The sequence below is a fragment of the Suricata suricatta genome, chromosome 12 (genome assembly GCF_006229205.1).
Source record: "Suricata suricatta isolate VVHF042 chromosome 12, meerkat_22Aug2017_6uvM2_HiC, whole genome shotgun sequence".
In the NCBI taxonomy this organism is placed as follows: Eukaryota; Metazoa; Chordata; class Mammalia; order Carnivora; family Herpestidae; genus Suricata; species Suricata suricatta.
Window position 1 is genome coordinate 80,629,807 of NC_043711.1, and position 25,615 is coordinate 80,655,421.

A 25,615-nucleotide genomic window follows, 5' to 3' on the forward strand; every position below is an offset into this window, starting at 1 on the left:
GTCATTTTGTCCTTGTGTGATTGCCATCTTGCCTGCTGTTTTATTCCTTACCGGTTCTTTTCCATAGAGTTTTGTCCCTGGAAAGTGGGGCTTGACTGGCTGCAGTTGCAGCGGCCCCAGAGTTTGATGGCGGTGAGACCCGTGTACAAGGCATTGTAACACAAGATAACGGGGGAAACACAAGTACCGGGGGGAGTTTAGACACCCCTTTTGGAAGTGAGATCGCAGTTCTTAAACATGTTGTTTTTTTTTTAAGTAAAAATTGCCAAAGTCGTATGTCTTTTGGAAACAAAATAATACAGACCATGTAAAATAAACCATGCAAGTCTCCTTATTTCCCTACTCCCATTTCCCCAGAGTACCCCGTTGGTAACAGTTGCATATTCTTCCAGAATGTTTTTATGTACCCACACGGATTTCTAGAGCATTTTTCTTTCTTTCTTTTTTTTTTTAATAACAAGAAGATCATAGCATTCTGCATTTGTTTTTAATTGTAAAAACAATTTGTCCTTTGAAACATTATACATTTGCACGGTTCAGAATTCAAAAGCTGCAGGGTAAAGTTCTCCACCTTCTCTCCCAGCTGCTCGGCTCCCTCGGAGATAGTGCTGCCAGGCGCGCTCCTTTGCAGAGACCGCACCATACACAGACTTCTGTCTCCGCTCTCCTTTTATTTTTGTACAAACCGAGTCCTGCTTTTCTACGCTCTGTACCTTGCTCTCCCCATTTGTGTTCTGGACTGGAGCATGAAGCCTCTTAGGAGAATCTAGGGACATGGAGGCTGACCTGTACTGGGGTCTAGATGCTCTGCATGATATCCTGGGCTAGCGACCTGAGGTCCCAAGGACTCGGGACAGGTCAGCAACGCCTGGTCTTTTACCTCCTTCCGGGTTAGCTGAGCTGGGGGCTTTTTGGCTTGAGTATCTGCTTAAACCTGTGTGTTCCCTTCGATAAACCTTGACACTGCCTCCTTTTCAGTTCCCTTCTGAGTTTTGTGTGCTGGGGAAGTTCCTCATTGCTGAGAGTAGCAGTTAAAAAAGCTGTTAGCCACGTGGCTGGGCTCCTATTTCTGCACAGGCAGGCTGAGCTACAGCGCGGTGGTGTGGATCCAGGTAGGAGTCAGTCCACGTTCCGAGTCCTGAGCTGCCATCCGCCTTGCAGCCTGCTGGCATGCTCAGTTTAGACAACATATAAAGTTTCCTGGACACGGGACAGACCCAGGCCTATGGAAAGAGCAGGAAGGTTAAAGCGTGTGGGGCTTTGAGTGGTGACGAAGGCGTAACCAGGGAGCTGACATGTTTGCACCAACGCCAAGAATTCCAGGACAATTTGTTATCCAGCTGAAGCCAGTGTGGTTGCTACAAAAGAGAAGCCTGGGGACAAAACATACTTTTCCCTCGTTCCTTTGTCTTCTTGCATACTCCCTCTGTTTTCTAGTGCTGTAGAGAAGGTTACCGACATTGGACATGTCTCATGGCATTAGTTATTTTCTTTCTTGCAAGAGAGTAAGACCTGGGGCTCAGGTCAAAGCAGGGCTCTTCTGTGCTGAGGGTATCAGCTTCCTGAAAGAGTTTTGGCAGATGCTGACTTTTCACCCAGAGAAACCATCGTCGGAGGGGTGGGGAAAAAGGCTTAGAAAACGCTGGCTTTTGTCAGGAAATATTTCACCAGCCTAACTTTGACCTGAAGCCATCAATTACCCTCTCCCTTTCCCTTAAAATTTTATTGGCCAGAGAGGAATACACACCTGACCTGTCCGATGTGCTGAGACCCATGTAGTTGTGGGACTGGTACCCCCAGAACATCCCAGGGTGTGTGAATGTGCTAAGAATCGTAGCCAAGTGCCGTTGCTCGGCTTGTTTTGGCACCAAAGCCATTACCAGGCTTTCTTTCAGGAGCAGCGGTGGGAGATCTAGTTTTCAAGTGGGTCAAGGTACAAGATGGAACCTGTGGTCCTAAAGTGCAGTATGAGAAGCAGTTTGGGGCAACATTGTTGAAGCTCGCTTGGTGGTAAAAGGGTTAAGGTCTCTAGCCTGACACCAGCATCCTCCCCCGCAGGTGCGCGTGCGCACACACACACACACACACACACACACACACACACCAGTCCATGTCATAGAGATAACCTACTCTGTGACTACAAAGGGACTAAATTTGCTCTATGCAAAAATCTTGAAGGGGTTTTAGAATTACTTTTTCAGTTTTTAGGGTGGGGTTTATTATTAATTATATTCCATCCAGAAAATACCTGGTAATAGGAAGAAAAATCTATCACCCACTTTGAGCACTGGTTTTTCACTTAGCATAGTAGTAACTCAAATAGATTTCCATATTACTGTATACTTTGTAAATGCCAATTTTAACAGCCACTTACTGTTATATTGTTTTGAGTTTGTTTCTCCCCATTGAAAATGCTTGTTTTGCAAAGGATTTTTCTAGACACTATTTATAGGACAGGTTTGTTTGTGCCTCCAATGTATCGTGTCTGTCTCTAAACTTGAAATGGCTGTTTCAAACCGTTTTCAAGCTGTGTAATTAAAATATTAAAACGAAACATAAACCCCTCCCCAAAGCATAGTTACTGACATTATTCTGCCATCCACATTTGCAAAATTGAAAGCTTTATTGGCTGAGGTGATATCAATGTTATTGGCTCTCCTGCCCAGAGAAAAAGTTTACTGATCTTCGGCAAAGCCTTTCTGGAGACAACCCCTTATGTTATTTTAAAGTCTTAAAACTCTGCATTTGCAGACAGACTTACAAAGTTGATTGTTATCTCCAAGCCTGCAAGATCAGATTTGAAAGGAAAATACCCTTTGTCTTTCCTGACTCCACCCAGAGCTGTGACCTGCCTTTTGGGGAAGAGTAGGAGCAGGGCCTGGAATCTCTTCTCTGTCGTTGGCACGCTGGGTGACTTGTAGCAAGTCACTCTCCTTCTCTGGACTTCAGTTTCCGCATCTGTCAAACGAGGAAACTGAATTGGAAAGATCAGTAAAGGTTCTTTCAGCTTGAGTATTTTCAGAATTATTAACAGGCTGTTTGTCCTAACCAAACCAGGCCTACTTTCATATTTATATTTTTCTGTAGCCACCTGCTCCATCACTGCAAAAGGGCACCTCTAGTGAGCTCTCCTGCCCCTGAATTGCCATTTGAACTTCAGTGAAGTATGTTGGAGACCTAAGTGCTGTCTTGTTGAGGACTTTCCAAGGGTTGTTCTGGAAGCGGAAATCTAGCCCAGATCACTCCAGGGGACTAATCCCTGAATAATGTCCTCTGACACACACACATATTTTCTGATGTTTCTCTTGACCTTGGAACTGGTTAAAGACTGCACAGAATGTTCACTGAATTCTTACAGACTACCGCAAGGAAGTCCCTCCCATCCTTGGCTTTTCCAAGATGTGAGGATATCCAGTAGTGGTTTTTCTATTGTCAGAGGCACTTTAAGGACATCACAGTCAATCAGATGATCTTGCCTTGCTGCTCTTCTGTCTCTCTCCACCGTAATTCGGTTTTTACAGTGTTCATGGTCAAGGGAACTTGGATTGTTTGGGGATAACTGTCACAGGGTTCAGGAAGAACACAAGACTATTTAGTGGGAAAAGCCCTAGATTAGGACTTGGGAAAGTGGCTTCTGGCTTTCTGACCTTGAGCCTGTCATTTGAATTCTCTAGGCTCCATCTCCTCATCATAGAAGTTAGAATGATGTTTCTAGAAAAGGCTTTCCTCCCAGCTTTTCTGATGACAGTTTGCTCCCTGCTTTAACAGGACCCAAAGGCACCCGGAGCAGCAATGGTGACTGTCACATGGGCACTTATTCGTCCCTGTTGGCAAGTGTGACTCCGTGTGACCATGCTGGAGTCATATGCTCAGTATTAATTATCAGCGCATATGTGTCCCCAGGGGTTGCTAGAAGCCCCTGCCGTTTACCCAGAGCTAACGGCCTGACAGGCCAGGGCTAGCAGCTGTGAGGTAAGGGGCAGGGAGATCTCTCAGAGAGAGCCTCCATGGAAGTTTGTGCAGGCAAGAAAGGAGAGGGGTTTGAGCTGAGCCTGTAGAAATCACGCTTACTGGCTGGAGGTCGATGTCCACACTGTAGGCTCACTGGTTCTAACTTGCTCAGCCTTTATCTCGCGGTAATCTGCTACTGCAGCAATAGAAAACCCGGCACAGAGCAGTCAGACGGGAGCGGCAAGGGGCTGCCCAGACCCACTGCCTTTTGCTAAACAGCTTCCCCTTTTGTGCAGCGCCCTCCCCTTGAAACGTTAGCTGTACGGACAACTGGATCTGAGTGTCTGTGCATTTTCCTCACCCACAGTATGCTTCTAGTACTCCGAGGCCTTGTGAAAATGGTGGGAATTAGGCCGGAAGCTCAGCAACTTGGGCTGGGGGACTTTTCCCGGGGACAGTGGTCCTCAGGGTGTGGTCTGTGGACCAGCAGACCAGCCTCATCAGGACTAGACATGTGAATCCTCTAGCTTCTGCAGACCTCCTGAGTCAGGTGCTCTGGGAGTGGGGCCCGGGGTGGGTGGGGTTGGGGGGGGACTGAGGCATTCCCAGGCGTGAGGACCCCTGTGCCAGGAGAGAGACCTGTAGGTCCTGACAACAGGTTTCCCAACTCAAAGGTCCCTACGGGCCGAGGAGCCAGCAGCCATTCTCTTCCATGACCCTCCATGCCCAGGCCAAACAAGAGGGCATTTGGAAGGCAAGAACACCCTCCCCCGCCCCCAGAGCTCCTTGGGGCGTCACCTTTGTGAAATCTGTTCATGTGACCCAGGAGAGCTGCTGCGTTTGTTGAGTAGGTATTTATCTCTTTAGCCAAGACTTCATTACCAGAATAAAGGAAAGCAAAAGGCTTGTCCATAGGGCCTTCCAACAAGTCCTTTGACAGATGAGGAAACTGAGGCTCCAAGTTTTAAGTTACTGTCCCAAAGATCACCCTGCTAGTAGGTGGCAGAGTCTGGATCCAGGTCTGTCTGCCCTCCAGTATCCTCTGCACCGCCCCACTTGCGTCCCTTGAGTGGAGCTGGCTGTAGAGGATGGGCATTCTCAGGAGCTCCTGGCTCTTTTTGGAATTGTGTGACACTTGATCAGACCCCCTGGGTGAAGAAGAGATTGTTTCTGTCACCCTCCAGGGCCAGCAACTTAACTTAGAACCTGGGAGCAAGTGTCTTGTGAAGGTTGCAGCTCGGGCCGGAGCCCTCACTCAGCTCTTGCACTTGCAGCGGGAACCTCCAGCTAAGCGCCCCAGAGGCAGGGAGCCGGGTGCCCCCACCTTGGTCTCACCCAGCAGGCCTCTTCTCAGATGGTGCTGGATGCTTGGGTTCCTGTCCTGGAGGTGGCAGCTGCCAGTCAATTAAGTCACAAGCCTTGGCAGGACGGAATGGTGGCCAGGGTGGTCAAACTGCCAAGTGACCGCTGCCGGGAGGTGCTTTGCCCCCGCCCACTCCCCATCCTTCGTTTGGAAGCCCCTCACCCTCCCAGGCAGAGCCCTCTTCCCACAGCGGTCGCTCAGGGCTTGCCAAGCACCCCCTGGATCTTATGGGAACCCAGTTTAGCAAATGGACCTCAAGTTTTATAAATAGCATAATAGTAGGCCGGGAAGCCATCCTGTGCAACGGGACGGAACATGCATTCCCCACTTTTTGAGCCATTTCCTGGGATCGTGTGGTGGGAGTGGCTCCCTGTGCAAAGTTGGGTTACTTTCAACTCCCAGGTCTGTACTCCGTACCTGGGTCTCGCTTCTACTCTTTTCCGTGTCTGCATTGTCCCCCACCCCCACTGGCCCTGCCTTCCTGAGGTGGTGCTTCCAAGTCTGGTCCTGGGACGTTTCCTGTTCTTGGAACAGCTGCACCAGCCTGGGGTACCCTCCTGCTACTTGATCCTATAGGGAGGTGTCCAGTGGCCCTGGGTAATTTTCAGATGACCTTGTTCCTCTGACGTCATTACATGGCTATTTTGGGCTTTGCTGTTTATCGCTGCAGAGTTGGGCTGAGATGGGGGAGAGCGAGAAAGTGAAGGTTTCCCATTGTCCCAGGGCCCCACCAGAGTGGGAGCATTTACTCCTCAACACTCGCCGAGCACCTGCCGAACGTCAGGCCCTGGGCTACCGGCTTGATGGCATGGCCCACGTATTCTTCCCTCACTCACGAACTCAGTTTTCAGTGGGCATTCGGGGGAAGGGGTAGTCAAGAATCATGCGGGCTCGGGAGCCGAACGGCGTGGGTTTACGTTTCAGCGCCGCTGGAACACCGTCTCTCATACCTTGGGCAAATTACTCCTCTGTGCCTCAGTTTCCTCTTGGAAATGGGAGTGACAGTAGTATCTACTTCCTAACGTTGCTGTGAAGATCAAAGAAGTTAATATGGCACTTGGCAAATATACAATAAATGTTCATGGCTATTGCTACTATCAGTGGCACCACTCTGTACTAGATCCTTGGGGTACAAAGTTGACGTGATCCCTGTCCTGAGCTGGACCTGGGTCTAGATCCCCAGAGCCTCAGTTACCGGGATAGTGTGCACCGGGCATACAAGTCAGGAGGAAACACCTGCCACGTGTGAAGCTTATTTACTTATTTTGAGAGAGAGTGCGCATGCAAGCATGGGAGGGGCAGAGACAAACGGAGAGAGAGAATCCCAAGCAGGCTCCACGTCTGGCATGGAGGAACCCGACACAGGGCTCCATCTCATGACCGTGAGATCATGACCCTGAGCCGAAGTAAACAGTCGGGATGCTCAACCAACTGAGCCACCCAGGGGCCCCTGTACCCCAACTTGTAAGGGCATTTCAAGGAAACCAGGTGAAGTTCTTGTCCTGGGAGAGCCTCAAAGCAGTGTTCTCAACCCTGCCTGCACATCAGAATCTTCTGGAGAGATTTAAACGACACCGACATTCTGGCTGCACCTCCCCAATATTAGGAGTTAACCGACCTGAACTCAGGAGGGGCTCAGGCTTCAGGAGCGTCTCCAGACACTTCCCACTCGCATCAGCGCTGAGAAGCACAGCCCACAGGGTCTAGAGGCTTCTAAACACTGGCCAGCTATGCCAATGCCCCCTGACTTGGGGGTTCTCAGACCTGGTTGTGCATGCTGGTTATAGAGATGGTCCTGGGGCTCCCCGCTCAGGAGGCTTCATCTAAAACCAACTTTTAGGGGCGCCTGGGTGGCTCAGTCGGTTGAGCCTCCGATTTCAGCTCAGGTCAGATCTCACGCTCGTGGGTTCGAGGCCCGTGTCGGGCTCTGTGCTGACAGCTAGCTCAGAGCCTGGAGCCTGCTTCCAGTTCTGTGTCTCCCCTCTCTGCTCCTCCCCTTCTCATGCTCTGTCTCTCTCTGTATCAAAAATAAATTAAATACAAAAAACATTTAAAACCAACTTTTAGCCTGAGCACTGAAAGCCTGTGGGCCCGGGCCTTCAGCTACGTCTTCCCTGCCCCCTCCGTGTTGTCTTTCTATCTCATACACAGCTCCTACCACTTTCTGTCTTGAACTGTAGAAATCTGTGTCCATATTGATACGTGCCAAATTATTAATCTATTTAGAGTCACAAGTGGTCACTTCAAAAACAAATTGGAAAATCCCAAGAATAAAAACCATCTCTACTCCCACACCTATTAAATATATGAATATCCCTCCAGACATTTTGCCATTTTCTTAATAAACGTTTTTAACAACACAAAAGGATCCTACTTTATGAATGACTTTTGTAATCATTTCTCACCAAAAACGTACTACGTGGTGATTCTATAGCTATTCTTCGACATCTCTGTGTCCCCAAAGTGACCACTCTAGCCTTTGCCCCAGGGAAGAGCCTTCAGTAGGTAACCTTAGCAATGAAGCTGTGACTTTGAGGTGGATCAGTGTGTGTTTGAGTTTCCAGAGGGATCTCTGTTCAGTCTCCCACACAGAGTGTCCACAGACTCTGCTTACCAGCCTCAGAAGGAAGAACAGGGAGCTGTAAGGACAGCAGCCTTACCTAGACCCCTCGCAGAGGCCCGAGGGGCACTCATGTCAGCCCCAGGCTTAGGGGCCCGACGGGGGAGAGGGCAGGAGAGAACAGCCCTCAGGGGCTTTCATGTCAGGACCACAGGAAAGTTGGAGGCGAACTGGCCGCTCTCTTTGGAGTCAGAAAGGTTACTCAACTCCCTGGATTTTCCATCACAGCCAGGCAGGGAGAGGGTCAGGCTGGGAAACGTCTTCTCTGAGCAGGGCCTTTTAAAGCCTCTTGGCTGGGTCAATTTCCTTCCAGGAGCCAGGGAAGCCGTGCCCAGGGGGGTGGGGTGGGGAGTTAACCCCTCCACTCCCAAGTAATTCTCCCAGGGATGCGTGAGCCTGGGAGCCCAGGCTTCTGGAATGCAGAGCCATCCAGGGCAAGAGGCCTAAGGAGCCGTGAACTCTGGCTGGAGAAACCTTCCTTCTGGCCTTGTTAAATCCAACAGGCATAATTGCATCCTGCTGACCTTAATTCCCCTGGCAGGTTTAATTGGTCCTGGCATTGCCCCACTTCCTGCCCTGCCCCTGTAGAGGCAGAGAGGGTGGCTGCCCAGCTGGTGCAGGCAGGGAAAGCCCCTTCTTAAGGGTGGGCAGGGTCTCTGGCAGCCCCCCGCTGGGCTGGGAGGTTTCCCTGCGCCCCTCCCCTGTGCCTCCAAGAGCGCAATGAGAAGAAGCCCGGGGACTCCCAGGGAGCAGCTGGCCGAGCTGAGCTTAACCCTGGGCTGAGGAGCGAGCGGCAGGCAATCCCGTGGACCCGGAACCAGGCCAGCCTCTCATCCCAGCGGGAGGGACCGTGGAGGAGCCCGTGGAGGAGCCTGCAGGGACAGCTGAGCCCTCTCCCTGGGGCGTCCACAACATTACCAAAAGCCCATCGTGCTGCCGGTACTGTGCCAAGCACTCTACATACCGGGTGCCCCCTAAATGCTCCCAGCCACCCTGGGAGAGGCATGGGGCCCAGTGGTTATTAGCTGAGCCTTGGCTGAGATGGTTCAAACCCAACCCTGTGAGTTTGCCCTGTGACTCAGTTCTCCTGTCACATCTGTGGAATGGGGATAGAAGAGCTGGCATTTGTACGGCACTTAGAATGTCTCCCCCCCCCCCGCCCATGCACTGTTCTAATTGCTTTCTACACCTCTCCCTATGAGGAAGGTGCTCAAACGTGACCGCGGCTGCCCAAGCCTCAGTGACTAATCTCGGAGCTCCATAACCACTGCTCCGTAGGATCTATTGTCATGAAGCTGCTTACCCCTTCGTAGGACCCCTTAGTAAGAGTTTAAGAAGGGCCAGTAATTTGGGAAGCATAACAGTGACAGATGTAGCAAATAAAGCCCCTTTATGTTGTCCCAGCTTGGATTTTGGTCTCAACAGGAGGTGGTGCTGGATTCGAATCTTACCAGTGTACAGCTATGCATGGCTGTGGCTTTTAGGAAGAGCCTCTTCTCTCGGCATCAGCTTCCGCACTCTTTTTTTAAGATTATTTATTTATTTTGAGAGAGACAGAGACAGCATGAGTGGGGGGAGGGGCAGAGAGAGGAGGAGACAGAATCCCAGGCAGGCTCTGTGCTGTCAGCTCAGAGCCTGACATGGGGCTCGAAACCATGAACCGTGAGCTCAGGATCCTGAGCGGAAACCAAGAGTCAGATGCTTAACCTACTGAGCAACCCAGGCTCCCCGAGCTTCCACACCTTTAAAATGACCCAATCCTTGGCCCTTGTAGTCCTTTGTGAGGATCCAGTGAGCTGCATAACGCCCTTGGCAGAGCCAGGCCCGGCCCTTAATGTGCACTAACTCAGTAAATGATCGGTACCGACAACCATAGTTAATAACACGGGAATGTCAGCAAGGCCCAGCAGACCACAGTAATCCCACAAACCCAGTCCAGAGCCCTGCTCGTCAGTCCCTTACTCACCAAACACCGGCTGGCAAATACACTTTGTGCTGGGGACACACGTGACCACCACAAAGCCCCTGCCCTCAGGAGGCTCCCGGAGACCGTCAGTGGTGGGATCAGCCTGGAGCTGAAGGAGGCCAGAGCAGCAGGGTCCAACATTTCACGCTGAGCCAGAACATGCTGTGCAACAGCCAAGCAGGGTGCAGGGGCTCCCAATAAGAGACGTGGATAGGAAGCATTTCAGGGGCGCCTGGGTGGCCCAGTTGGTTAAGCGTCCAACTTCAGCTTAGGTCATGATCGCACAGTTCATGAGTTCGAGCCCCACATTGGGCTCTGTGCTGACAGCTCAGATCTGGGAGCTGCTTTGGATTCTGTGTCTCCCTCCCTCTCTCTCTGCACCTCTTTCATTCTCTCTCTAAAAAAAATAAATAAACATTAAAAAACATTAAAAGGAAGCATTTCAACCTTCAGGACAGTCAGACCACAAAGGGGATACCTGGCAGGGAGAGGCGGGCAAGACACAGACCAGGAAATTTTAGGGAAGAAAGAGGACTCCGGGCTTTGAGGGAAGACATTTCTGGCTCAACTCCTTGCAGAGTGACTTTGGGCAAGTTACTCTCTTGATCCCCATCTTCTATTCTAGGAAATAGGATGGACAGCCCCCACAGAGTTATTACCAAGATGAGGTTTCCAGACAACATGGAGAGAGCTAACAGCAGGCCCTCAAAAGAAATGAGAGCGGTCCTACGTTCAGAACCGAATGCAGTCCCTGACGAGCTATATGGCTTTGGATAGTGTGCCTCAGTTTCCCCGTCTGTTATAGTACCTAGCTCATTGGGCTGTTCTGAGGATCACATGAGTGGATCTGCATAAGAGTACTGGTGTTAGTACTTCTGCTTCCCAGGCCTTCACCGGGGCCTCCACGGAGGGACGCAGAGGACAGGGGGGCCAGGAAGGGCAAAAGCCATCGAGGGAGGGGAAGGGGCTCCAACTTTGGATTTGATTAGCGTCTGCCAACAACCTCAACATTTGTTCCTTAAAAAAAAAATCACTCATTTTGAATAGCATTCCAGTCACATACTTCACGGTCCAGATAAGAAAAGGGAAGGATGTGGCACCCGATCCCCCCATTTCTTCCTTGTCACCTCAGAGGCATTCTTACGTGAATGCAGTGGAAGTCTGTGTCTTAGTCTAGAGATCGCCCTCTTTGCCCCAGCGATGGCGTATCCTGTATGCGATTCTGCTGACTTTAACTCTCCTCCCATTTTGGAGACAGGGTCACATCATGTCGTTCACCGCCTCCTCGATCGTGATTTCCCCCTTGCTGAGCCATGCTTCTTGCTCCAGTCACTCCCCCCTCCCTCCCTCTGCGGGCAGGGGTGGCTTCCTCCACCTGGGAGAGCACAGGGGGCATGAACAGGATGGTCGTCCCAGGGCGCACCTGAACCCAGACGCCCACTCCAGGGCTATTTCCAGTACCTTCAGCTAAGCCAGTTTTCAAGGTCCCCCTCAGAGACAGGCTCTGGGCAGGCAGCCCCTGGATGATGGAAGGCTCTTTGGATCATACGTCTCCCCATCCCACCTCGGCGGGGAGTGGCCCCCAGGAGGATCCTTGGAAAAGACACTCCAGCAGCCCCCCTCCTTCCAGACAGGCTGGGAAGAAGGAATCTGCTTGGCCTAAGCTCTGACCATCTCCCCCTGCTGCTCGGGGCAGCCTCCGTCTCCCGGGGAGCCCAAGGAAAACACATCTTTGAAAGAAAAGGCTTTCAGGTCCATGAGCATGTTGAGCAAATGCCCCCAGAGACAATTTCTTCCCCAAAGTAGGTCTGGACGCCAGGGGCAGGGATCCTGGGCACAGAGCTGGGCAGTGGGGTCAGGGTGATTATCCCCGGGCCTGCATGGCTCTAACCAGCTCCTGGAAAACCCCAGGAGACGTGGCACACAGGTGGGCAGAGCCAGGGCCCGGCCTGGGCAGAGCCTTGTCCTGCAGCCTTGCCCGAGAGCCCCTGGTGTGCCGGGCCCCCTTCCTGACCCTGTCCCAGCGGTGACACCAGGCGAGGCCTGGGAAAAGGCTGCTCCCTCAGGGCCCCAGATGCCCCCTCCCTTTTCTCTTCCTGCTCGTTCCAACACTCCTCTCCCCCCAGTCGGTCTGTGGGAAGAATGCCGTGTCCTCTGAACGGGGGCCAAGAGTGACAGGTGGTGGCAGTCCGAGCCGCATGGCCCCTGGTGTAAGAGATCCTCTCCTCCGTCCCCGCCTCCCCTGCCTGCGCCCCTGCCTCCGCCTCTGCCCCCCCAGCCCAATCCCTTACAACTGCCCCAGGACTGCTTCTGGGCAGCCGCTCCAAGTCAGACGGCCCTCAAGTTGCCCCTCGCGGCTCCAGGTACCTTTCTTCCCTCAGTCAGCTGGCCCTGGCTTCTCTGGGCCAGACAAGAGGAAGAATCTGACAGCCTGACACACCTCACTCTCCTTCCTGCAGCTAGAAAGACTTGAGTTAGACAAGCAGAAGCACACGCCTCCCTACCTCATGGCGACAGAAAACGGAGCAGTCGAGCTGGGAATCCAGAGCCCATCGACAGGTGCCAAGCTGGGGCAGGAGACAGAGGGAGGAGCCTGGGAAGGGGTGTTTGAATGCAGGGCTGGGCCCGCTCATCAGCGGGAGTTCTGTGCCCCAGGCCTTTTTGTACGGGGCATGAAAGACCCAGAAATTACAACTATCTCTGGGTGAGGTTGGGCTGGGTCGAGAGCCTGCATGAAGCCCTCCCTGGAAAGAGAATGGGAAAATGCAAAGCCCCCATGCATGGCACCTAAACATTCTGGGCTAGCGATGGTGGGGGCATCAAGGTGTATTAGAGGACCAGAAGTGTCCCAAAAGGGCCTCCAAGGCCCCAGCAGCCCATCTCTAGAGCCCATCAAATGGCCCCAGAGGCTCAGTGGGACAAGCATTTGCAAATTGCTGCCTACATGGGGACCAGGGCCCAGAGCTGGTCTCTGGCCAGCCTGGCTGGGGGTGGTGGGTAGATCCTGATTGGTGTCTCACTTCTTTTGCAGACAAGGCACCTAAAGACACAGCAGGTGAAGGACCCCCGGCTGCAGAGAAAGAGCCTGGTCCACCAGATCCAAAGAAAGGTTCTGGGCCGCCAGATGGAAAGAAAGAACCTGATCCCTCAAACCCAAAGGAAGAGACTGGTCCCCCCGATGCAAAGAAAGAATCTGGGCCCCCAGACTCAAAGAAAGAAACTGTTTCACCCAACCTGAAGAAAGATGCCGGAGCTGATGTCCTAAAGAAAGGGGATGGCGCCCTGGCCCCACCCTCAACGAGCAGCCAGGGTCCCGCGGGGGAAGGCGACCTGGGTGGGGGGCCCGCGGAGGGCAGTGCTGGGCAGCCAGCAGCCCTGCCCCAGCAGACTGCGACAGCGGAGGCCAGTGTCGAGAAGCCCGGTGCCAAGCAGGAGACCTCAGGCAGCCAGGGGCCCGGAGAGCCCAAGGTGCACAAGAAGGCAGCCGATGGCCAAGCAGGGGCCAGGAGGGGCTCCCCCGCCTTTCTGCACAGCCCGAGCTGCCCTGCCATCATCTCCAGGTGAATGCCCCCTGTCTGGCAGTGGGGACGGGTCCGAGGCTCTGGGCCCAGAGGTCATGCTTAGCTCTTCTGTTTTGGGCATCGTTGTCACCCTGTTCAGTGCTAGAGTGGGCGGTCCTGAGACAGCTCAGCGTCTGTCCTGGGCATTGGCTCTACCACCTTGCGCCCCTGCCGAAACCAGGACTTGGTAAGCGTTCATAGACTCCTGGAATGTCAAGACAGAGAGGTCTCAATCAAGGACCCCTTCTCTAAGCATCTGGAGTCCAGAGGTCTCCTTACTCCATGAACTCGGTTCTAGCCAAGGGCAGGCCCGAGATATTGGGGGGCGAGGGGAGAAGGATAACTTACCTTCTTACTATAATGTGAAAAGATGACTAATAATCAGATTGATAGGTTATTACTAATACTTTCATAACCATGATACAGCACCAGTCTTATGAGACAAACCATTAGACTTACCTGAATGCTAATCACATGAATATTAGAGATGTATTGTAAACCACAGTAATAACACCGTATCGGTCAGAATTCTGTATCAATATCAGTTAATACCTTGATATCCTTGATACATGATCGACTGCATTACCACAGTCTTTGTGAATCTTTGTAGCCACATAATGATTAACCAAAACAACGATCTATTAGTAGGCATTAATGATCTATTAGCGCACTGATAGTCAAGATAATGACCACAGACATTTACAGTATTATTAATGTCCCTTGATTTCATATAAAGTGAATTTGGATGCATCACCCCATGCATTTGAGGGAGCGATGGTGGTGGGGGGTGGGGAGGTTGTATTAGCTCCAGATTGCAGAAGATGCTCTGGAAGCATCGAGGCCTCCCGGAGGGCAAAGCACAGCTCTGGCTGCGAAAGGCCTCATCTCTGTTTCATCATGTTCTAGGCCTGAGAAGCTGCCAGATGAGAAAACCCCAGATGAGGCATCGGAGCTCATCTTTGAAGGGGTGCCTGTGACCCCCGGCCCCGTGGATCCCGGGCCAGCCAAGGTAGCAGAAGGAGGGAAGGACATCCCGGCAGGCAGCCAGAAGGAAGCAGGAGAGAAGGCTCCAGGCCAGGATGGCCAGGCTAAGGTGCAAGGGGACACCTCGAGGGGGATCGAGTTCCAGGCTGTTCCCTCGGAGAAATCGGAGGTGGGGCAGGCCCTCGGTCCCACAGCCAGGGAGGAGGACTGCTTCCAGATTTTGGGTAGGCCAGGGGCAGATGGGGGGCTGGGGATGGAGAGGGGCTTCCCCAGTGTCCCCATGTCTCCTAGTTGGGAGGGCTGAGCTGCTCTGAGCCATGCCTTACCTGGGCTGGTCCATTTGCATGTCACACAACTCTAAGAAGTACAAGTTCCTAGTCCCTTTTGATGGGGAAATTGAGGCTTGGGGAAGGGGAAATGTAGTGAGTGCCCCAAATCCACAGCCAGCACAGGGTTTGAACCTGTCCAAACAGTCCCATTGCAGAACCCACTTTTTGCACTCTCTTCTACGTTGTCTAGAATGGGCTTTGGGGGCGGGGGTGGGGATTTAGGCAGGTTTTGGAGCAGCACCAACTCTCTGGACAGTGGGATTTGAAGTCAGTCAGTAGAAGATCTCAAAAGCCAAGCTTTGGTAGTTCAACTACCAAAGGGGGGGTAGGGAGGGTCACGAGAGCCATAGAGGGCTCATGAACGGAGGAGCACAGGTGTGTGTGTGTGGAGCAGTGACCAAGGGAGCTGGGCACGTGAGATGGGGCAGGACTGTGGCGTGGCCTTAACTGCTGGTCAGACAAGGAGCTGGTAGTTTAGTGGTCTATTAGGTGGGCGGCAGGAGCATGAGTGGGCTTGGGGATCAGCTGAAGAGGGAAAGGGCCTGGGCAGGGGGAGAGCAGGGGTGGGGGTGGGGTGAGATGGGGTCAGGAGAGCCCAGAGTGTCCTAACACCCCCCTCCTCTAGGCTGAGGTGCCCTGGAAGCCCAGTCCGCCTGCCTGGTGAGCGGCACAGTGCCACCCAGACAGGGTGGGAGGGCCTGGCTGCTGGGCAGCAGAGCCTTCTGCCCCGCCCCCTCCAGAAATCACATCCTCGGGGTGACGGGACCTGAACAACCTCCAAGGGCCGTCAGATTTATCACCAGCCCGGCTTCCCTGCGGCCTCTTGCTATTTATAAAGAGGTTTCCATTCCCGATGACTCAGCCTGCGGGCCGCCAGGGCCCGCTGTTCCCCGTCGTTACCGCTAGGTGGCAGCGTCTCCCTACCAAACACCTCTGTGCCCGGCTCCTCCCTCCCTCGCCCTGCCCTTGGGCCGAGCCCAGTTTGGGCAGCCGTTCCACAGGTCGGGGCAGCTTGTGGTGTTATTAGAGGGGACGGTAGGCAGGTCCAGTTCACCTAGCTCATTCAGACAGAGTACCGCTTATCTGGCGCTCCACCATTATCGTCCCCACCCCCACCCCACTCCATCTTTATTTTTTTTTTTCTTTAATGGAAATGCAGATAGCTTGGGATGGAGACTTCATACCTTATAATGTGGGAGGGTCCGAGAAGTCCAATCAGCTGTCCCCATTGTTGCGCCAGGAGAAGCTGAACCCCTCTGACAGAGTCCCAAGGCCATTTTGTGTGTTGGTGGCAGAGCTGAAACTGGAAACTGGGCCCCCTAGCCCCTATCCTGGAGCCAGCTGTCCCCCGCAGGTATCATCACTTGGTGAACTTTGCTGGATGGGGCCCAGGCCAGGCAGGAGGGGGGGTGCGGGGGTACATCCTCAGCCGGTCCTGCCGCTGACCAATGGCTCTGTTCTGCCTCCCCAGATGACTGTCCGCCTCCCCCAGCCCCCTTTCCCCACCGCATCGTGGAGCTGAGGCCTGGGAATGTCAACAGCCAATTCAGCCTGAACAACAAGGAGGCGCTGGGCGGGTGAGAGCTGGACCCTGAGCCCTTGGCCCAAAGGCAGGAGCATGTCAAGCACCCAGGGCCTTGTGTCTTTCATGTACAAGGCCCAGAGACACCCCGACTGGGCCTGATCTCTGTGGACACAACTCCTTCCACGCAGTTAGTAACCCCCATCATACACAGCTGTCCTGTGGGTTGACATGCCCTCATGTCACTGTCTCTCACACAGACACCCGTCAACCAGTCAGTGTTGCCCATAGGAAAGGAGTAGCGTTTTCCTGTCTGTTTCAGTTTTAGGCACCGCCCTGACCCCCACAAGGTGCTTCATAAAAACCCCTGCAGGTGCCCTTCCCCTGGGGCCCCAGGGCCCAAGCCTACCACAAGCTCGTGAGCTGTCACACCAGGGGCCATCCTCTGCATGAGCCCACCTGTCCTAGGCCCATGGTTTTTATGGCTCAGCTTCCATCCCTGCCGTGGGGCTCATAGCTTCAGAACGGAGCCAGGCAGCCTGGGGCACGTGCACCGTCTTGCAGAGGGAGATCCAGACGGGAGCAGAACACAAGCCCCCTAGCTCAGCCCCGGGTCCCTGGGAACCTTGTCACCCCTAACCTCTTCTCTTTTCAGCGGCAAGTTTGGAGCAGTCTGTACCTGCACTGAGAAAGCCACAGGCCTAAAGTTGGCGGCCAAGGTCATCAAGAAGCAGACGCCCAAAGACAAGGTAATAGGGGCTGGATACCTCGGAGGGAGAGGGGGTCCTTGCAGTGGGGAGTGGGTGCCTCTTGCCTCCCTCCACCCACATGGCTGTACCAGGGGCTCGGTGTGTGGACTTGATGTGCTGAAGATGTCACTCAGACAGGTGGACAGGCAGAGAACCCTGCCAGGGGGCCTGAAGCCCCTCTCCACAAACAAGGCTCCTCAGTTAGTGAACTTATTCTTGGGACTTCCCCTTCTAGGCACAGGACATTCATGCCTTCTGTTTGGCTCAATTCAGCAAGCATGCGTGTGGGCTCTGGGCCAGGCCCTGTGCTGGGCCCTGGGGGTCCCAAAGTGAAGTGAATGTAGTTTCTCCCCTCCGGGAATGCCGAGGTAATCAGGCCAGGTCTAGAGCTGGCCTGGTTCAGAGGAGGCCGAGGGCAGTGTTTATTTAAGGAATGAATGAATGGCGGGATGAATGAATGAATGAATGAATGTGAGCAGAGGGAGGGAGGGAGGGAGCAGCGGGAATGTGTGTGAAGGGAGGGAGTCGGGTGTGTGAGGAGGGGATGACCACCTGGCCGTCTGTTGTGCTGAGGGCCGGAACTCGAAAAAGCTAGGGCGGGGGTCTGGAGGGGGCTCCTGATGCAGCTGGCGGGTCTTTCTAGAAGGAAGGCTTGAAGCAGGGCTGATTCCGGTGGTGGGGCCGGGGAGAGAGTTTCAAGCAGAGGGGAGCCGTGAGAGGAAAGGCCTGAAGGCCCAGAATGGCAGAGACCTGCTGGTTCAAGTCCTGGGCGGAGGCAGGGGAGCCGAGAAGCGAGCCGATGGGCATTCAAGACAGGCGCAGCAGAGGCCTGGAGCCTGGGAAGAGCATGAGGAGACACTCCAGAGACCTGCCACCCGAGTCGCCGTCACGGCTCTGCACACGTGACTCTGCCTTTCTCCAGCTCCTCCTCTTGATCGCTGGGTCTCCGGGCCTCTGTCATGGACCTGGTTTGGCACAGAAGCTCAGGACATATGTGCTGTGGAGATTAACTAGAGTCGGCTCTTTACTTTCCTACTGAGCACTTTTTCTGGGCCATTCCCTGTGCCAGCCGCTAGGGGAACAGCGGTGAAGTCCATGGGTCCCTGTCCTCAGGGCGAGCAAGCTAGAGAGGAGGGAGCAGACAGCTAAAAACAAAGCAACACAAAGCATGGCGGCAGGGACTGAGATGCACTAGGAAGAAACGTAAAGCGAGGTAGGGTACAGGGGGTGTGGGGCCGATGGGGGCCGCAGAGATAGCATGGTGAGGTTAAGGCCTCTCTGGGGAAGTGACCAGCACGGTGAGACCTGAATGGAGTAGAATCACAAGGAAAATGGGAAGAATTGGGGCAGTGATGTGATGTGGGGGGTGTGCAGGGGTGGAGAGCCTTGATTTGTAGCATTTGGCCATTTCCCTGGTGTAAATTTTCCTCCCATGGCTGATATGAAGCTACCAGCGTGACAGGTGGCTTTCAGCCTCTCTGAAAGTGACAGTAATGGCAGCCTTGACTAGGAAGATAGTGGTGGAGCAGGTGGGAAGTTACGGGGTTTGTCATCCAAGAGGGTTCCCTGATGGGGGTGTGAGGGAGTAAGAATGTGGGGAAATCTGAGATCGTTTCCAAAGTTTTTGTCCTGCGCACCTGGGCCAGGGGTCATGCCCTTTTGCTAACAGGCAGGCTGAGGGCAGCTCAGTTGTGGGGAGGGGACCGCATCGAGGGTTTCACTGGGACCTGAGAGATTCAGCATGTCTCTTAGACCTCCAAGGAGAATGGCCATTAGGCACGCGGAGCTGTCAGTGCCTGAAGTTCAAGGGCGCACTCAGAGGTGGAGCTACATATTTGGGGATCGATCACATCTGGAGGGAATGGCACGTTCTGGGGCTGGAGGAGGACATCCGGGAGAGTGTGCAAGGGGAGAGTGGTGACCGGAGGACGGGCCCTCGGGTGCCCTGGCGTTCAGGCAGGAGGAGAGGGGGACAATCTGGCAAAGGCATGATGTCCCAGCAGGGATGACCAGGGGTAAGGACACAGTCTTAGGAGAGGGGAGAGATGGAAGGCAGAGAGGCCAGCAAGGAGGAGGCCCGACAGGCCTGGTCAAGGGCAGAGGTGTGGAGCGAGGAGGGCAGGGAGTGGTGACACTCAGGCAGGGCCCCTGGCTTCCCTGGTCCCCAGGAAATGGTGCTGCTTGAGATCGAGGTCATGAACCAGCTGAACCACCGCAACCTGATCCAGCTCTACGCGGCCATCGAGACCTCGCACGAGATCGTCCTGTTCATGGAGTAGTGAGTGCTGGTCGTGGGGGCAGGGGCCCGGGCGGGGGTGCCAGCCAGCCCGGAAGCAAGCTTGTAGAGGGGTCTGTGCACACAGCATCGAGGGCGGCGAGCTCTTCGAGAGGATTGTGGATGAGGACTACCAGCTGACTGAGGTGGACACCATGGTGTTTGTCAGGCAGATCTGCGACGGGATCCTCTTCATGCACAAGATGCGGGTTCTGCACCTGGACCTCAAGGTACTGGGGCTGGGGCCTCCCGGGAGGGGCCGGGAGCAGCGTCCAGCCACCTGGAGCCTGGTCGCAACCAGCTATCCCTCCTCCCATCCGTCCGTCTCTTCCTCCTTCCATCCTTGTATCTATAGGTCCCGCAGGGTTTATTGAGTCTTTACTAAGGACCAGGAGCCAGGGATACAACAGAGAGTAGAAGAGACTTGGTCCTAGCTCTCGGAGCACCTAGTCTAGTACTAAGTACTCATCTCGCATAGTCCTGGGAGCCCCGTGCTCACTGTCTCGCGCATAGAACTTGCTAAGTGTTGGTGAAGCGTCTTCCTCAAGGCTGGCCCCTAGTGGGCGCTGTGAGTTTTTGTTGATTCATCCCACCAGGATTTGCTGAGGGCTACTCTACGCCAGGCAGGGTTCTGAGCGGTGGGGATCAGGAGCGGACCAAGCAGATAAAGATGCCTGCCTTCTTAGAACTTATGTTCTAGAAGGGGAGTCGGGAACACAAATCAATTAAGTATAGGATCAGTGCAGCAACACACATGCAATAGGCACTAACAAAAATGTTCAGTGAGAGAATATTCCCGTCCCTGCTCTGACCCTGCTTGGTACCTTGTGAGCAGTGGGTCAGGGACAGAGCCAGTCGGGGTTGTGCACGTGCATCATGCCCGCTGTGGCCAACTGCTGGCAGCTGGAGCTCGACAACACCGGCCTTGGCGCAGAGCACGCAGGGGCAGCGTGAGTGCCGGGTGTTCCGTGTGCAGGATAGTCGGCAGGGCTGGTGGAGCTTGGCCCCTGGATGGGTTAGCACCGTTGGCACCGTGGATAGTACTTCCTTTCAGCCCTTTGATAAACATGTATCGAGGACCTCTGCCGTCCTAGGCTGCTCCTGAGCGGTGGTGTCCTGTGCTGGGCACGGGCGTAACCGTAGGGATGGCGAAGGACACACCCTTGTCCCCTGGAGCCTCCAGGCTAGTGGGGGAAACGGACATTCCTCAAGTAGACAATTTTACACCGCGAGAAGCCTTACGAAAAGCATGTGAGAGTAATGGGGAGACATGCAAGGTGAACTTGGAGGGGAATGCAAGGGCCAGAGCCCTTCGAGGTCTAAAGCTGGCCTGGGGTTGGCCCAGCACTTGGGGTCAGAGCTGTTCGGGGTGCCGTGAGCATCTGGCCTGACAAGTGAGGCAGGAGATGGATGTCAATGGGTCAATATGGCGGCAGGGACTCTGAGGGGCAGTTGTAATAACCAAGGGCCGAGATGGCGGGGGCTGGAACCATGGAAGGGATGGAAGGTGGCCAGGTGGTGGCTACGTTCTGAAGATAGAGCCAGTCTGATTGGTTGAGGGTTTGGATGTGAGCGGGGACAGAGGGCAGGGAGAGGAAAGAGCAGGGTGGCATTGGATGGATGCATGCCCTTCCCCCGTGAAAGCCACTGCCTCTGAGGAAGAGCAGGGTCCCCAGTTTTCAAAAAGGGGTTTCACGGTCAGGTAAGTTGGGTGAACCACAACCTGAAGGCCCGTCCCAGGGCTCCCCAGGAACTCTCAGACCAGAAGGAGGTCTGAGTCTGTCTTACTCCCCCAAAAGTTTGTGCCCTGGGACCTTTCTTTTCTTGCTCTGTTTTGTCCGGACACCAGGTGAGCTATTCATGTCATTCGTGTCCTGCTCTGAGTGGACGTCTGGGTTGAACAAGTGCCTTCAGCAAGCCTGCCATCAATGCCCTCCAACCAAAGGCCCCCAGAGCCCAGACATGTAACAGGGGCCAGGCCAGGGCCAAGAAGGTCCAGGGGAACCGGGTCACTGACCCACCCATCACGGGTCACTGACGACTCACTCCAAGTGGTGTTGGGCCGTGTGGCTGGGGCTTCTGGTGTCTCAGGAGGTGCAGAAGATCAGGAAAGCAGGGATTTTGTGTAGAATCTCCTGCCTTTGGACCATTGTTAACTGCTTAAAATGTTTCTGCCTTGCGAGCTCAGACTAGCCCTGTGTCCTGGGGTTACATGAGGCGGAGACAGAGGCCCAGAGCGGGGAGGGACTTGTCTCACAGGAGATTCAGTCACACACTCCCCTGTGCTGGGACCACTGGATTCCTAGGAGCCTTACCTTGGTTAGACTTTGGTGGGGAGACCGGGCAGGCAGGGAGGGGACAGTCCCTGCCCTGGGAAAGTCCCTCTTCGGGCGGCAAGGTCCCTGTCTGTGCCTGGAGCAGGTAGGTCGGGGGGTCAGCCTGGGCCTCTGCTCCAGACATGGGTGGACCCGTGTGGGGACAAAGGATGAGCCAGGTCAGAGGTCAATCCAGGCCACCCCCTTCTCTTCAGCCAGAGAACATCCTGTGTGTCAACACCACGGGCCATTTGGTGAAGATCATTGACTTCGGCCTGGCGCGGAGGTACCACCTCAGTGGGTGGGGATGGCGGGGCAAGGCTCTGAGGTGGGCAGGGGGCAGGGGGCGGAGGGTGCCGGGAAGTGGGCTGGGGCCTGCGCTCTGAGCTCCTGCTCTCACCCCCAGGTATAATCCCAATGAGAAGCTGAAGGTGAATTTTGGGACCCCAGAGTTTCTGTCACCTGAGGTGGTGAACTATGACCAAATCTCTGACAAGACAGACATGTGGAGTATGGGGGTCATCACCTACATGCTGTGAGTCCTGAGAGAACGTGGCGTCTATAGGACAGGGGCGTGTGGGTGGGCAGCTGGGGCCAAAATTGGCCCTGGGGTCCTGGTGGGGTGGGTCCCACCTCTCCGCTCCCTCAGGGAGGGGCTTGCTGGGGTTGTGTGCTGGGGAGAACCAAGAAAGGGGAACTTTGTACCCATTTTGTAGATGGAGAAATGAAAGTCCCTAAAGGCACAGTGTCCTAGCCTAGGGCTCTGGAGAGCAGATCTGTATGACGCAAGGTGGGGGCAGAGGGACAGCAGACATCTTTTATGCACTCATAATTCCCCTTCTCCGTTGTAACCCTGGGAAGCTGGGATGATTATGCCCATTTTACAGATGAGAAGGGTGAGGCTCAGAGAGGGAAAGTGACTTGCCTAAGGTCACCCAGTCAGAATCAAACCCAAGTCTGTCCCACTCAAGATGGGGGTCTTTTCAGCTCATGCTGCTGCCTTCTAGGATCTGCCTCCATCTCCTGAGCTCCCAAAGGTGACTCAGCGTCCCCAGTTTCATCTCCCTGCCCGCCTCTGACATCTCCCTCTCCAGGCTGAGTGGCCTCTCCCCCTTTCTGGGAGACGATGACACAGAGACCCTAAACAACGTTCTCTCTGCCAACTGGTATTTTGATGAGGAGACCTTTGAAGCTGTGTCCGACGAGGCCAAGGACTTTGTCTCCAACCTCATTGTCAAGGACCAGAGGTGAGGCTCACCCCCGGACACAGACGCCGTGTGTGCAAGCCCAGGGCATGTGCCCGCGTGCATGTGTGCGTGCGTGTGTGTGTGCATGTCTGTGTGTGTGCATGCACATGTGTGCGTGTGTGTGCGTGCACGTGTGTGCACGTGTGTGTGTGTGTGCTTGCACGTGCGTGCGCTGCAGGGCCAGAAGAGGGCCGGGCAGCGGCTGGGCTCTGTGCTTCCCAGGCACGCCGCCCACCCTCACCGCACTCCCCCTCCCACAGGGCCCGGATGAGCGCTGCCCAGTGCCTCGCCCACCCCTGGCTCAACAACCTGGCAGAGAAAGCCAAGCGCTGTAACCGCCGCCTCAAATCCCAGATCTTGCTTAAGAAATACCTCATGAAGAGGCGCTGGAAGGTACTGCCGGACAGGGTGGGGAGGGGGGAGAGGCTGCGGGCGGGAAGAGCTCCTGGCACTAGACCCCAGGCCCCACCAGCCCCGCCTTGGCAGCTTCGATTGACCAGGCCTGGCCCTGTCTGAAAAACAGGGTTGGCTTTTCTCTCTCTGCCCCGGGCTGGTTCCTCTCCTGGAGCAGTGACCCTGCACCCACCCCCTAGAAGCATCTAGTACTTCTAGGCACTGGGAATACACCAGTGGACAAAAGAGACAAGGATTTTAATTTGTATGGGGAAGGGGAGAGGGTATTAAAAGAGGTTAAGGAAGGGCTCTAGAAAAGATCAAGGATGGCCAGGACTGCCAAGGGAGAGGTTGCACTTCCTAATAGGGTGGTCAGGAAAGGCCCGCTGTGCGGGAGCATGTGAACAGAACACCTGAAAGCAGTGAGGAGTAAGCCATGCTGGTACTGGGGAGAAGAGTGTTCCAGGAAGAGGGAATAGCCAGTGCAAAGGCCCTGAGGCAGAAGTGTGGTTGGCAAGTGTGAGGAACGGGTGGGAGGCCAGTGAGGCTGGAGTGGAGTGAGCAAGGGGTTAGGGGATGAAGTTGAGGCAAAATAGGAGCCACTGGAGTATCTAGAGCAGAGAGGTACTCAGGTCTGGCCATCATACCTGTTGAATGAAGGCAGGCATCCCGGAAGATATGGTATCATGGCACTTCCTGCGGCCACTGTGGGCACTGCACCCTCCCTCGCATCTGGCCTGGGTGGGGGCGGAATGAAAGAGACCTACCTAGGAGTCTGTCGCACCGCTTCTCCTCTGCCCAGAGGCTGATGGGAACATTTCTCCCTCCTCCCTCAGAAAAACTTCATTGCCGTCAGCGCCGCAAACCGCTTCAAGAAGATCAGCAGCTCGGGGGCGCTCATGGCTCTGGGGGTCTGAGCCCCAGGAGTGGCCGAGGCCTGGGCGCAGCTGCACAGTGGCCTGGGCTGAGGCCACACAGCCCAGAAGGCCAGAGCCGACGGGCCAGGTCCCCCCAGTGGGCTGGCTAGGACAAGGCTGCTCCAGGCTGGGAGATCGGGGCTCCCACGACCCCGCACAGCAACTGCTTCCCCGACAGTGAGCTGCCTCAGATGTGGCCTGAATCAATCCTGCTAATGCCTCCCCAGACAAGGCCCCAGGCCCGTCTGTCACAGCCCAGATGCCACCGGCCCTGTTGTCCCCTCCCTGGCTCCCCCTCTTGCAATGGCTACCCTGGTGACCCCTGCTTGGCCTCACCTGGGGCATGGCTGGCCTGGGCTTGCTCCTAGCTGGAATGGGAAGACTGGGGGTCCCCGCATGTGGGGCTTCCAGGGTGTGGATGGGAGGCTCTTGGTGGGGCAGGAAGGCAGCAAAGGTCCATTGCTGAGGCCCAGCTGCCTGGGGAACAGAGCAGGCTTTGTGAGAGAGGACCTCCGTGCCCCCGCCCGCCTCCCCACTCCCAACAGATAAGGCCTCGTACACACCATCTGGCCCGGCCCGGCCCCCGCCCACCTTCCTCACGACCACCAACACACAGGAACTCCTTATGAGAGGCGGACGCCCAGCCCAGGCCTGGCAGAGGGGGTGGGGAGAGGCCTGGGGGACAGGGAGACCACCCCCAAGCTTGCGTGAGGGCCAGGCTGGCCCCACCCAGCCACTCCAGACCCTCATCCCAAAAGTCATCCACGGCTTCAGATGAGGGGGCCGGCAGGCCCAGGAGGAGTGGGGAAGCCGCTGGGCAGTCCCCCACCTGCTCTCAGCTTGTGCTTTGTAAATAAATGTACAGGTTGGACGTGGCTTCCTGCCCCGTGTGTGTGTGTGTGTGTGTGTGCACGCCTTTGGACGAGGTCAGAGATGAGTGCCATTACTAAGCCCGCTGGGTGCCAGGCATGAGAGGGGCACTCCCATGCCTGGCTTGGCCCCAGGAACCACACTACCCCGCCCATGATCTGGGCAAGTGGCTTCCCTCCTTTGGGCCTCAGTTTGCTCATCTGTCCCAGCACCATTATTGGATGCTTACTGTGTACCAGGCTCCAGTTAAGTGCTTGTGTGGATGTTAACTCATTTATCCCTCACTGTGAACTTGTGAGGTAGATATTATTATTACTAGTTTACAAAGGAGAAAACCAAGGCTTCCCCTGCGAGAGGGGAAGGAACTTGAAGGCTATTCAACAAGTCAGAAGTCAGGGCATGAAATGAACTCTTCAGGCTCCCAGAGCAAGGTTCTGCCCGCAGACACACCCTGCTTCTCACCAGCACAAGGTGTGAGCAGAGGCCCAAGGTGGCATCAGAAGTTCGGCCAGGCCTGCAGTGCCTGGACCTGCAGGGATGTGGGTCTCCCTAGA

The 25,615-nt window shown here is 54.9% G+C and overlaps 1 protein-coding gene across 1 annotated transcript; it reads left to right on the forward strand.

Moving 5' to 3' along the window:
- Positions 1-12,345: 12,345 nt before the first annotated feature.
- On the forward strand, positions 12,346-25,067 carry MYLK2 (myosin light chain kinase 2). The gene is made up of 12 exons (XM_029917720.1): positions 12,346-12,459; positions 12,932-13,460; positions 14,367-14,668; positions 16,245-16,350; positions 16,951-17,044; positions 19,213-19,322; positions 19,408-19,549; positions 21,850-21,920; positions 22,041-22,169; positions 22,729-22,881; positions 23,142-23,274; positions 24,111-25,067. Exons 1-12 carry the CDS (start codon positions 12,408-12,410, stop codon positions 24,189-24,191), a joined length of 1,902 nt encoding a protein of 633 aa, XP_029773580.1. The 5' UTR covers positions 12,346-12,407; the 3' UTR covers positions 24,192-25,067.
- Positions 25,068-25,615: the final 548 nt, after the last annotated feature.

What these genes read in the sequence shown, in the direction of transcription:
- MYLK2 (XM_029917720.1), top strand. Translation starts at nt 12,408, where the DNA reads ATGGCGACAGAAAACGGAGCAGTCGAGCTGGGAATCCAGAGCCCATCG. An exon ending in GGACTGCTTCCAGATTTTGG is followed by an intron (nt 14,669 to 16,244) that starts GTAGGCCAGGGG and finishes CTGCCTCCCCAG; the next exon opens with ATGACTGTCCGCCTCCCCCA. An exon ending in AGCAGACGCCCAAAGACAAG is followed by an intron (nt 17,045 to 19,212) that starts GTAATAGGGGCT and finishes CCTGGTCCCCAG; the next exon opens with GAAATGGTGCTGCTTGAGAT.